The sequence below is a fragment of the Crinia signifera genome, chromosome 2, assembly GCF_055691185.1.
Source record: "Crinia signifera chromosome 2, ASM5569118v1, whole genome shotgun sequence".
Classification (NCBI taxonomy): Eukaryota; Metazoa; Chordata; class Amphibia; order Anura; family Myobatrachidae; genus Crinia; species Crinia signifera.
In genome coordinates, this window is record NC_139218.1 from 150,733,251 (window position 1) to 150,746,516 (window position 13,266).

Consider the following 13,266-nt stretch of genomic DNA (forward strand, 5'->3'; position numbering starts at 1 on the left):
CAGCGCTTTCGCGTTAATAATCGCATATGTTAGTGCATATGCAATTATTAACTATGAGAATGCCGGCAATGTGCAGCGGATATTATTGCTGAATCTCGCCCACTGTGTGATAAGCATCTCTGTATACAGTATCTCTATGCAATGTTGATGCATGGGGTCATACTGGGGGGAAGGGGGGGGGGGGGCAGAGTAAATCCATGGTGGGCAACATTGCTTTGAGGCCCCATTCCTTTATGTCTTTCTGTGAGGGTGTGGGTGTGCTTAGATGTGTGTGTGTGTTTGTGTGTGTGTGTCAAAGTAAAATACAAACAGTAGAGTGCAATCAAAATTATTTGATAAAAAATGTGTAGCTCTGACAATCTGTGTGTGTGGGGGGGGTGTTTAGGCGGTACATTACACTATATAATGCAAAGTGACAAATCTAAAATAATCTGTAAAATATGTCTTGATATAAGGCATAAGTGATGTCACAACTTATATTTAAAGATTAGTAATTTCACTCCTGCAAAAATAACATCAGTTCGGAGGGCAGTGATGTTTCTTGTGTTACATGACTCATTCCAACAGTATTCTGTAGCAGAAAAAATACTTGTCAGTGAAAATAAAACACTGATCTGAATATAAGATCTTTCATGAAAAAAAAAATGTTTGGTTTAAATTTAACTTGTGTATGCTGTAAAAATCAACAGAACATTATGGGGGAAAATTACTAAGATGTGTATTCTGCGTCACATGTGATGTTGCTATGGGCAACCATTGAGATCCTTTCTACTATCTTCTAGAGAGTGCTAAATAAATAAGAAGTAGGATCTGATTGGTTGCCCATATCAACATCACATGTGAAGTAGAATACACATCTTAGTAAATTTCCCTCTATACATCATCACTGAGTTGTTTAGCTCTGGACTGGTTGGCTATGTGATAAGTCTTTGCTTGCTGCTGCTGCTGCTGCTAACCACTATCAGATTGCGCAAATAGCCACAAAAAAACTAGGCCAAAGCAGAAATAAAAAATACTAGAGGTAAACAACAAAAATAGGCTGTGAGATGAGGCAAAATAAAATATTTGATAATGGTCCTTGTAGATTAGGGGATCCTTTTTAGATGATCTTTCATGGGCTGCTGCCAAAGCAGTCCATAGATGCTTGGGGCCAGCGCATGAGCAGTACAGAGGAATCCAGTGGCGGAACTCCCGGAGGCAATGGAGTCATCTGCCGCCGGGTGCCAGGCTTAAAGGGGGCAGTGGCTCCATTGCCTCCGATGTTCCGACCTGATTACATTAGGGAGAAGACCAGAACATACACCAGATTCCAGAACAGTTCTTATAGGTCTTCAGCACCACTGCTCACAAGGCTACGGGGGAGGGGGGGCCCGCGCTGTGTTGCATAACATAGCCGCTGCCGCCTGTCGCAACATGCAGCTATATTATGCATATGCGCACAGCGCGGCCCCCCTCCTCCGTAGCCTTGTGCGCAGTGCTGCGGACGTTCGGCCCCCTCCCCGTAACCTTGTGTGGTGCGGGTGGGCGATCCCCCCTGCTCCCCGTACCCTTGTGTGCAGTGCAGTGGTGCTTGCGTGCTGGCGGCCCCGCCCCCTCCCCTGTACCATTGCGTGTATGCGGCCGCGGCACCGTCACCACTCCACCCTGCCACTTAGCTGGGGCGGAATTCGGCCTGCCAACAATGTCACTGTGGAACAGTGATGAAGAGCTGGGAGTCCATGCGCAAACTAAGAGCCGGGATCTGAGTGGGAGGCGCTACAGCGGCAGACGGTGAGGGTGAGTCTGTGAAATACTCTCTCTCCCTAACATTCTTTCTTTCTTTCTCTGATATATCTCTATCTCTCTCTCTCTCTCGCTTGGGGAGGGGGGGCACTAACTTTTATCTTGCCTCCGGGCTGCATGGACTAACTTACGCCACTGGAGGAATCTACTGTGCAATCCCTGGTCTTGCGATCGCGGCAGGACCAGCAGGGACCAGCGGGGGCAGGGCAGTTGGGGGCAGGGGCAGTGGGGACCAACAATGGCAGCAGTGAAAGGGGGGCAGTCCCCCCCTACACCGAGGTAGAATTCACCACTGAAAATAACTCTAAAGGCCCCAAAGACTTATGCGATTTTGCCCATTTTCACAAGGGCTGAGAAAGGGAGAAAAATCGGGCCAAATCACATATGTGGTCCTGTGCACATTGGATTGGATTGAAGTTGGAGTTTGGACCCACCTGCACGTCCGACATCCAACTCAAACCCCCTCCCGAGGCGGGAGACAGGGTTGCAAGCTTTACATCATATGCAGTGATGTATGTATGTATGTATGTATGTATGTATGTATGTATGGGCAGTACAGATGGTGTAATGGTTAGCATTACATAGTTACATAGTAGGTGAGGCTGAATTAAGACTTGCCTCCATCTAGTTCAACCTAGGTTTATAATAGCTATCCCTGGTTGTATATTATGTTCTGATATTTTTAAGACAGATTATGTTACTTATTTGTACCCATGGATGTTTTTAACCAATAAATGTTTATCCAACCTTATTTTAAACGTATTTATAGTGTCTGCCGACACCACTTCTCCAGGAAGAGAGTTCCAAAGTTTGACTGCACTGACCGTAAAGAATTTTTTTCTTCTAGATGAACAAAATCTTTTTTCTTCTAATCTAAACTTGTGCCCTCTCGTCCTAGATTCCTTTCTAGCAGAAAAAAGGGATTTTGACAGTTCCTTATATTGGCCCCTGATATATTTGTACATGTTGAGAATGTCCCCTTAAACGTCTTTAAATTAACGTAGTTTAAATTCTCCATTCCCCTAATCAGCTTTGTTGCTCTTCTTTGGATTTTTTCTAATTCTATGATGTCCTTTCTATAGTGTGGGGCCCAGAACTGGACTCCATATTCGAGATGAGGTCTAACCAATGCTTTGTACAGTGAGATAATTACTTTTGAGTCCCTAGTTTCCATGCCCCTTTTGATACATACTAGATATTTGTTGGCCTTTTTTGGTGCTCTGTTACATTGGGCACTGCACACCAGTTTGTTGTCTATTTGGACTCCTAGATCCTTTTCAAGTACTGAAATACCCAGTACTGTGCGGTTTGTATATTCTCCCCGTACTTGCGTGGGTTTCCTCCGGGTTCTCTGGTTTCCTCCCACAATCCAAAAACATACTGGTAGGCTAATTGGCTCCCAACAAAATTAACCCTTGAATGTCTGTGTGTGCATGTACATGTGGCAGGGAATATAGATTGTAAGCTCCACTGGGACAGGGACTGATTTGCATGTTCAAATATTCTCTGTAAAGCGCTGCAGAATATGTGTGCTCTATATAAGAAACTGTTAATAAATAAAATAAATAAATCAAATGCAGATTGGACCGCATGTGATGTACTTCTCGCAGTAGTGTATGGCCACCTTAACTCCCTATGCACATGTTACATCTGCCCCACCTGCAGTGCATCATGGTTTTGTCCATTAGAGAAAGATTTTTCTTTTGGATACTTACTGAATAACCACCTTAATTTAAATGTGGGCAAATGTATCACATCACATCTGAGATGCAGGTTGTGAAAAGTATTCCACTAAGGTTTTAGAAAATACAGTAACTGGGACTTTTTTCCCCTTGTGTGATTTTTGTCTCAAATACCCTAACAGTAATATTAAAAAAAAATACAAAAATTATTTGAATAAGTATGTAATTTATTCCCATATCATAATAATAGGATTATATAATAGACAAAAAGGTCTATATGCAATTGAATTGAATTGTTTGCACATATTACTGTTAACATAAATAATAATAATGATATTAAATGGCTCTATATATGTCTAATATATATTTGCTTGTATTATTAAAATGCGGCTTATCTCTAAATTGTATTTATTATATGTTTAACTTTAATGGTTAGGTTAGATCATCTTTATGTTTTGCACCTTGTCTGGCCAGTAAGTATGTAAATGTTAATCATTGTTCATGCTATGCTAATTAGATAGATAGATAGATAGATAGATAGATAGATAGATAGATAGATAGATAGATAGATAGACAGACAAAAGAGAACATGAAATGTATAATGTCACAGGTTGCCAAATAATGGCATATTAATACACCTCTGACTGATGCCCTCCTGGGCAATATAGTGACGGATCCTTCTGCCACTTCCTCCTGCTGCAGGACCGGTGAGATCTTTGAGCCCCAACTGTCAGAGCCAACCCACATGAAGTGACCTGTTTGGTTTGCCCTCTTTGCTGCAGCAAGAACTCGTCTGTAGAAGATGAGCGATGAGATCAAGAAATGAAAATAAAACAACAAAATTCAGTAAAGAGGATAAATGAGATATAAAACATGAATGAATATTAGCCTGTGACACTTATGTCAGCTATGATTACATCACAAATGCTGGTGCTGCAAATCCCATTACCATTTCATTTAATTAAAATTGACAAGGAAATAAAAGCCAGCATTCACTGTTTCTGAAATAATATTTAACTATAAGACTATAAGACCGGCTCTCCCTGTTGAACAAGCATTCGACTTAAAAAAAAAAAAAATACTGCCAATGTAATTCTACTGTAGATATATTGCACAATAACCGTACAGGTGCTAGTCTGAAAGTAATGATGAAGTATCAGCCTCATTTCATACTGCTGAAAGGCAGGCAACCCTACCAAACATGCCAACATTAGAAGAAATTAGTGACTACTGTTATGCCAATACCGTTATGTTTAGCAAACTGGTATAGAATACATTCTATTTGTATTTTTCACCTGATATCATCTTCACTGGCAAATATGATGACAGCACGGGCATTGGATGTCTCCAGTAGGCGCCGAATTATCTTATCAAACTCTCCTGCTTTTGGTTCACGTGGAATCTTTACTGACTGCGCTACACACACGCTTCCTGCAAAGACAGCAAAGGAAGTTGTCTGCACTATCTATATTGGAAATGTATAAATTGCAATGTTGTAGAAGAAGCTTACTTACATAACCTCACAGCACAAGGTTTACATGAAGATAAAAATCTAAATAAATTATATATATATATATATATATATATATATATATATATATCTACTGCATATTATAAATGATTATGCTCATTTAGGCTTTTATCTCAATCGGACATGACCCAATGCTGATGTTCATATACTGTAGTTTAGCGATTTGTTGCAACTGTGCATGAGTGGAAGTTCTCAAAAACTACTATGGCTCCTACATTACATTAAGTTTATGCAAAAAAGGTATACTTGTGGTTGAGATTCAATATGGTAGGTAGCTAAAAATCAACTGGCAGAGGGATGGTTCAAAATTAAATTGTGTGACCGATGGTGGTGTCTAAGGTGCACTAATCTGTAATCAGGGCCGGCAGCACCACTAGGCAGCTCTAGGCATTTGCCTAGGGCGCCGTTACCTGGAGGGCGGCAGTTCGCCCCTCACCCCCAGCATATAGCTGTCGGCGTCCCTGCAGTGCTGGAGCGGGCAGGGGTGTCCGTGCCCGTGCGGGGGTACCTACGTCGCTGTCACTGTATAAAGCTGCTGGCGGCAGCGGGGTCCCTGCAGTGAATAGAGAATAACTAGCGCTATGCGCGCGACGGCGCGGGAAGCACTTCTGGGTTTGAAACCACTTGCCGCACGCTGATTGGCTGAGATTCAGCCAATCAGTGTGCGGGAAGTGTTTTCAAAATCAGAAGCGCTTCCCGCGCCGTCGTGTGCATAGCGTCCACCAGAGGTACCACCCCCCCCCCCTGGGGCACCGGGGTGCCCCCACCCAGACTCGCCTGGGGCGCTCCGGTGCCTTGCACCGGCCCTGTCTGTAATCCTTCATGTACAGATGCTGAATCTGGCCTTGCTCATTCAGCATGGATGTACACTATGGAAGGAGTCTGTAGTTCCATTTGCATAAATAGATGGAAGACTAACCATAGGCATATACATCTAGTAACGTAGTTTAGAAGGTTGAAAAAAAAGATATTAGTCCATCAAGTTCAACCTACAGTACAGTATAACTGATCTCATGTGCTGTAAATGACCCAGATGAAGTTAAGGTCTATTCCTTACAATGTGGAGTCCCGGTGATCTAAAGTGGCTGTCTAATCTAAGTCAACTATAGTACATCTATCTATCTATCTATCTATCTATATATATATATATATATATATATATATATATATATATATACATACTATTTCTATTAAAAATTGTCAACCCTATTTTTAAACCTATCAATCGAGTCCGACATCACAAGCTTCTCTGGCAGAGTGTTCCATATATTAAGTGCCATTACTGTAAAGAAACCACTGGGTGACCACTTATCCTGTGTACAGTCCTTCTGATAAACAGATCACCAGCTAGTTCACTGTATTGACCCTTTATGCAATTTGACTCATAATTAAGCCCAAATATCTCTATTTTTCTTTAATTTCAGGTCAATATTATTTTGTAAGAAAAATATAAAGTACCACAAGTATGGCCAAAGCTGCTGTATAGGGAGTGTGTAAATCTCCCAATGTAAATATGTAAAGGAAGAAAAGGATATATACAGCGCTTGGGTTTAACTGAATAATGTACACTACCACATGTAAATAATAATAAACATTTATTATTAAACAATCATATAATTCTATATTATCCTATACAATCGAGAATTATCATGAGAACAATTTTGAAATAACTTAAAAATAATGTGAAAAAAAAAAAGAATAAAATTTTGTTTAAAGATATAAATTTGCTCACATATTATCTCCATTTAGATGAATAGGCAACAGTTCACTGCACCAAATAGCTATATAATTACCAGATGGATAAGCACGATGGTTATGATGGTTCTCCTTATAAATATGATGATATGGATGGTGTGCAGTCCCGGAATATTGCCCAGTAGGATCTTGATTTACTCAAAAAAGGCTTAGCATGTAGGCAGTCCTTATGGTATATGAATACCTTGCTTAGTGCTGCACAGTTTTGCTGAGGTTTGAAGAATCCTGAAGATGGGTTGATTTGTGCAGCGGTGCAAGTAGGAGAATGGCAGAGAATAGCTCAATAAAGTGCAATGTGGCTTATGCAGTGATAAAGTTGAAGGAATTGGCGTTTCAACGTGTTCACACATCTTCATCAGGAGCAGGAAGGGTAAGTCTATCTTGGGTTTCTATATACCCTTAGTTAATTAATTCAGTATTTGCAGGTGTGAGACCCAAATTATCAATAAACATTTAATAAACATTAAAAAACATAAATAAAAACAATTCATATAATTCATGTGGTAGGTATGCACAGGAGGAGTAAGTATTAAAAAGTTATCATAATAAGCATATAGAACTAATAAAAAAGATAAACATTGATGCATAAACTAAGGTGACGTGATTGGGGATATGTCACGTGATCCCTGAAGTGTGTACACACAATGTATGTCTTAACTTTAATCATAATGATGTAATATAGAGATCATGTTTTCAAAGAACCCCTACCTGCACCATATCTCTCTCTCTACAGGAGAGGGACCTCTACATGTGGATCGTCCATGATTGCCCGCACACCCGGCGGTGAGTCCGTACTAGCCGACGTGGTTGGCGGAAGTGACGTATTGGTGCAGGATGTGGTTGGCGGAAATCACGTCAAAGAAGGGGCGGAAGTTTTTACTACTCACAGACGATACTAATGGTTGGCTTAAGTGCCGCTGAATATATATATATATATAGATCCACAAAAAGCCTGCACTCGCACATTTACACCTATGGCATCGGTGGGGTGTTTTTTTATGGACTCCAGGCTTGCCTGTGTCTAAATATACAAAACCAATACTCCTACACAAAGTAGGAAAAAACACTCGCCACAAAAACAACTTCTTTCATATGGTTGCTTTCAATCAAAAAGTCAGCGGTATATAACCTGTACAAAAGTTCCTTCCTCCAACGTTTCGGTCACAAAGACCTTTGTCCTTTGTCAAGGAGCAGATAGGAGTCAGCGGTGATAGATCATCAAATGAGGCAACGGAACGAATTCTCAGGGGAATATAACCTGGGACAGCGCTACAGAAGGTGTTAGCTGCCCAGGAGAAAGTCGGCTCACCCTGTTGTCAGTGCGGGGTGAGCTGGCTCTGCAGCACAGAGACCAGCGCTGGACCCTGGATTGGTAAGTATGTTGGTGTAAAAGTGAGATGGGTGGTTGTGAGTGTAATGAAGTTATACTTTTCTGTGTGTGTGTTTTATTTTAACATTCTTTTTACACGTGGACTGAAGGTGTTGGCTGCGCAGGATAAAGCCGGCTCACCCCGACTAAAAATCTCACTTTCAGAATGTGCGATTTTGCGGCAAAATCTGCGGTTTTTCCAGTTTTTCGCATCTCATTAAATATGCGAATTCGGGAAAAAGTGCGATTTCGGACGTTTTTGGCTAAAGAAATCACATTTTAGCATCTCATTAAATGTCACCCCTATTCTTTTTAAATATGATGGATGGTCTAATTGGGTAATTTATTACTTAGAATCTTATCATGTTTAAGTATACCGTAATTTTTATTGATTATCTTTCTAATCTGAAAGTGTGCAGTATTGTATTTACAAATAAAAGCTGTGTCATAGTACTCTCTTCTCCTGTTATGAAATGGCTCCCATGGCATGTCTATGTCACAGAGGGAAAGGGAGCTCCATCAACACATACCATGTCACAGTCTCAGCCTTCTTTTGATTTAAACGAGTCGCCTTCAACGGCCTCTGATGTCTAACATATTCCATGTACTTTGCTTATCTTACCTCCTTTGTCTTTTTCTTTGTTATTACTTTAAATCATCAATGCCTCTGTACACCCTGCTCCCTCAATCCCCACTCCCCTTTCCCTTTGTTATCCCCTTATTTTGTTTACCCCCTTGTTATTACTATGAAAATTTTAAATAAAGATTTAATGTTGAAAAAAATAAAAAGCTGTCTCATAGTCATTATCTTGTCGTCTTCTCAATTTATTAACCAATAGGTCTTCTCTATTTATTTCGCAAACTTCTCTAAGGGCTTTTTGAAGGAGGAGGCCTGGATACCCTCTCTGTTCAAAGGAGGTAACAATGTCGACAGCTTGTTTATCAAATAAGTCTAAGGAAGAACAATTATGGAGAATACGCATTAGTTGACCTTTGTGAATATTAATCTTCCAAGATGTGATGTAGACTGTGAAATGTAGATACGAATGTGTATCTACAGATTTGGTATAGTTTGAAGTGATGATACGGTACATGAATCAACTATGTCTAAAGAAATGTCAAAAAAATCAATATGTGAAGGGTCAATATCTGAAAACACAATCTTTATATTACATCATTATGATTAAGGTTAAGACACACATAAGTACACTTCCAGGATCACGTGGCATATCCCAGATCACGGGACCTCAGTTTATGCATTAATGTTTATCTTTTTTAGCCAGTTTTATATGCTTAATATGAATAATAACTTTTTAATACTTACTCCTCCTGTGCCTACCTACCACATGAATTATATGAATTGTTTTATTTATGTTTTTTAATGTTTATTAAATGTGTATTGACACCTGCAAATACTGAATTAATTAACTCAGGGTATATATAGAGAAACAAAAGATAGACCAACCATTCCTGCTCCTGAGCATAGGTGCCGATTTAGGTTTTTGCTGGTGGGTGCTCAAGCCAAAAATATAGAGGAGTAGCTTCATGGGGAAGGGGTGTGGCCACAAAATCATACCAATTTATATTACGGAGCACAGTTGTCTCCAATATTCAAATTACATCAACAGAGTTCCAATTACACAAATGCCCCCATAGTACAGGTATATAAATGCCCCCACAGTGCAGGTACATAAATGCGGTGGCCGCAAACTAGCAAGTAAATATGGCGGGCCAGCAGCGGGACTCGGGCCCGTGGGTGCTCATCAATTTCTGTGGATGCTCGGGACCTTGAGCACCCACTAAATCGGCACCTATGCTCCTGAGGAAAATGTGTGAACACGTTGAAACGCGTTGAGCCAATTCCTTCAACTTTATCACTGCATAAGCCACATTGCACTTTATTGAGCTATTCTCTGCCATTCTCCTACTTGCACCGCTGCACAACTCAGATTGTACTTCATTCCGGACCAGTTTCTTCACCCCATCTTCAGGATTCTTCAAACCTCAGCAAAACTGTGCAAGGTATTCATATACTGTACCATAAGGACTGCCTATATGTTAAGCCTTTTATGAGTAAATCAGGATCTTAATGGGCAATATTCCAGGACTGTACATCATCCATACCATCATATTTATAAGGAGAACCATCATAACCATCGTGCTTATCCATCTGGTATTTATATAGCTATTTGGTGCAGTGAACTGTTGCCTATTCATCTAAATGGAGATAATATGCTAGCAAGTTTTTATCTTTAAACAGAATTTTATTCTTTTTTATTTTTTTCTCGTCATTTTTAAGTCATTAAGTGTTCTCGATTGTATATGATAATACAGAATGACATGATTGTTTATTAATAAATGTTTAGTATTATTTTGTACATGTGGTAGTGTCCACTATTCAGTTAAACCCAAGCGTCAATATTATTTTGTTCATACAGTATCTACAAAAATAGTCATATATTTTTAATTACAGAAGAATAAAACAAATGATTTAAGCAAATTACAATGCTCTCAAAACGCTTTGCCAATACTAATAATAATAATATATATATAAAAATATGTTGCCTTACCATCCTCCCTGGATTTTTGGATAAATGCTTCCACTCCACTTTCACCATAGCTCCCTTCAGATGCTAGTGTGGACACATAGCTCCACTTCAGGGCTTTTACAATATCCACCATGGCCTGAGCCTGATAAGTGTCAGATGGGACCACTCGAGAAAAGAAATCATATCGACTATTGTCACTTAGGTCTGGAGCAGTGGAAGCATAGCTCACTTGTGGGATCTGTGGGGAGTTGAAGACAGATTGGAAATAAATGAATAGTAGCCATGGTAGAAGATTGCAGCAGGATAGATGAGAGCTGGATAAGAAAGATTCTAAGTGGACCATACATAGATTAACTCTCGAATTGTCGATAATAATTAAATTTACCTTTATGGTGCATTAGCAGTGAATGTACTGCAATAACATCAGCATCCCTTTGTATGTTAATGCAATATGTTTATATAAAAGACATGAATAATTACAAATTATATATAAGCATTTCAGGGATTTATCAGAATATACACATTTGAGACAAATGTTTAATTAAAATTCAGGCTACCTCTCATTAAAACCATATTAAAATTAATCAATGCAGAGAATCTTTATTATACTATAATATGATAACAGGTGATTACAGTACACTGCCATTGTCTATGAAGTAAAACAAATAAGGTTACATAAAGATTATCTTCAGTCATAGCATGGACACTTATATATAAGTGGAACTGGTTCAATAAGCAATGGGCCAACTACCATTGGGTGAAGATTTTCAGATCATATGACTAGTAGCTACACATGCCAATATATGGCTACATGGTGTATTCTCAGACACTACTCTGTGCATTGGTGCAAAGGGAGAAAGACACTGGTGTCATTGTGGTGCTTGCTACAAGTTACAACAATATGCATTCAAAATTAATCTTAGACAAATTTACCTTTGTGTGAAAATTATCTGTGTATATTTTATATGTTTATGGTGCACATATATTAAAATGTCACTGAACGGGCAAATCAGTCTAAAACTTTATTACCACAATCAGGGCCAGATTAAGGGGAGGGCACAGGTGGTCAGTACCCCTGGGCCCCCCTCTATCTAGGGCCTTCCTGTGGTTGGCATGTATTTTTATTTAAAAAAAATATATATATTTATTTAGCTTCAAGTTTTGTTCATGGGAGTGGGGTAGTGCTGCAGCTTCACCTATCTGCCAATGTGACAATTATTAATGGTGCTGAGCATCGGGAGCTTGGCACAATGACTGCACAAATGTGTAGTGCATTGCTGGGAGTTGACTAAGTCCCATGATGAGACTAGTTGGTCAGAGGTCGAGAGACTTGTGTTGAGCTCTGATTGATGGAGCTCATTACATGCTTCTCATCCCCATGGATGACAGCAGCAGCCTCATCATGGGAGGGTTTTTAATCAGAGGCAGCGCTAAGCCTGGGCATCTTAGGCGCTTGGTAAGCTGCAATGATCACAGTTTACCAAGCCAACCTGAATGAGGGCCAAAGTTTATAAAGGGAACATTGTATTAGGTAATTGTAGATTATTCTATTTTGCTGATGTTTATTATGTAAAGGGCATGCAATGAGTAATCTGATGTATTGTCTTTGGCACTTTTTCTTTAGACTAGTAAAGAGAAACAGGTTGCTAGGCAACTGTATTCAAACACTAGAGATTACTCACTCTAGATGATAACCCTCTGATGACATCACTGGACCTGGACCCAGGGTGTCATGCGGCACTGCAGCATCCTACAAGTAAGTAGCCTTAGGAGATTATGGGGTAATATATGTGGGTATGAATATTTGTCTATATAAGTTCTGTCGTCATTTTGTCCCTGATAAGGAGGTGTCAACATATAATAAAGTTTCCAGTTTCACTGCCCCATCTAGAAAAATCATGTCACAAACATGCAGATCAATTAAAAACTGGAATGCGAAGTGGCTAATGTATTTTTATCGCTTCCGGACAGCTAGATATCACATCTGCTCTGGTGAATTTCTGAAAATCATTGTTCAACACATATGCATATGAGCTCTTCAGCCTAATTTATCACTTTGCACTTGTTAAATATGGCTATTGATTTATGTAGGCCCACTTTATTTATCCTCTGCTTCCCCCTTCATTTGTTATCACTTAGCCTATTTCTTCACATACATCATATAACCCTCTCCTCATATTTCTTATACCTATGTCTCCTTGCCACTGTTCCTAATTGCGTATTGATGACCACACTCTGCATCCCTGTACTAAATATCCATTTTCAGAAATACTTCACTGTGCTCCTACAATCGTTGAAGTTTTACCTGCCTAATGCACAGGAATGTGCTGGCTTTCTGAGAGTAGTTTTTAATGTATTCCTTCTGGTATTGCACAGGATCTTGGTAGGTTCATATAACAGAACACTCTGCACATTAATCGTCAAGCTTCCTCATACAGACTGTACTGTAGATGGGTGCTAAATCCCTCTGGCAGCCTCATCACCACAACTGCTCACATGAAATCAATAGAAGAATTTAGGAAGCATTCTGTTTTCTGATACAAACTGCACTTTTTCAAATTGTAGGCAATAGATACTTATATTTCTCTTAGCTATGTT

The 13,266-nt window shown here is 39.7% G+C and overlaps 1 protein-coding gene across 1 annotated transcript in view; it reads right to left on the reverse strand.

Moving 5' to 3' along the window:
• The window catches only part of GRM4 (glutamate metabotropic receptor 4), a 228,306-nt gene that overhangs the window by 75,199 nt on the left and 139,841 nt on the right, over positions 1–13,266 (reverse strand). The window contains exons 3-5 of the mRNA XM_083173109.1: positions 10,690–10,906; positions 4,760–4,895; positions 4,103–4,257 (exon numbers count right to left, since the gene is read on the reverse strand). Of these exons, the coding sequence (XP_083029235.1) occupies positions 4,103–4,257; positions 4,760–4,895; positions 10,690–10,906 (508 nt within the window). The remainder of the gene's footprint in view (positions 1–4,102; positions 4,258–4,759; positions 4,896–10,689; positions 10,907–13,266) is intronic.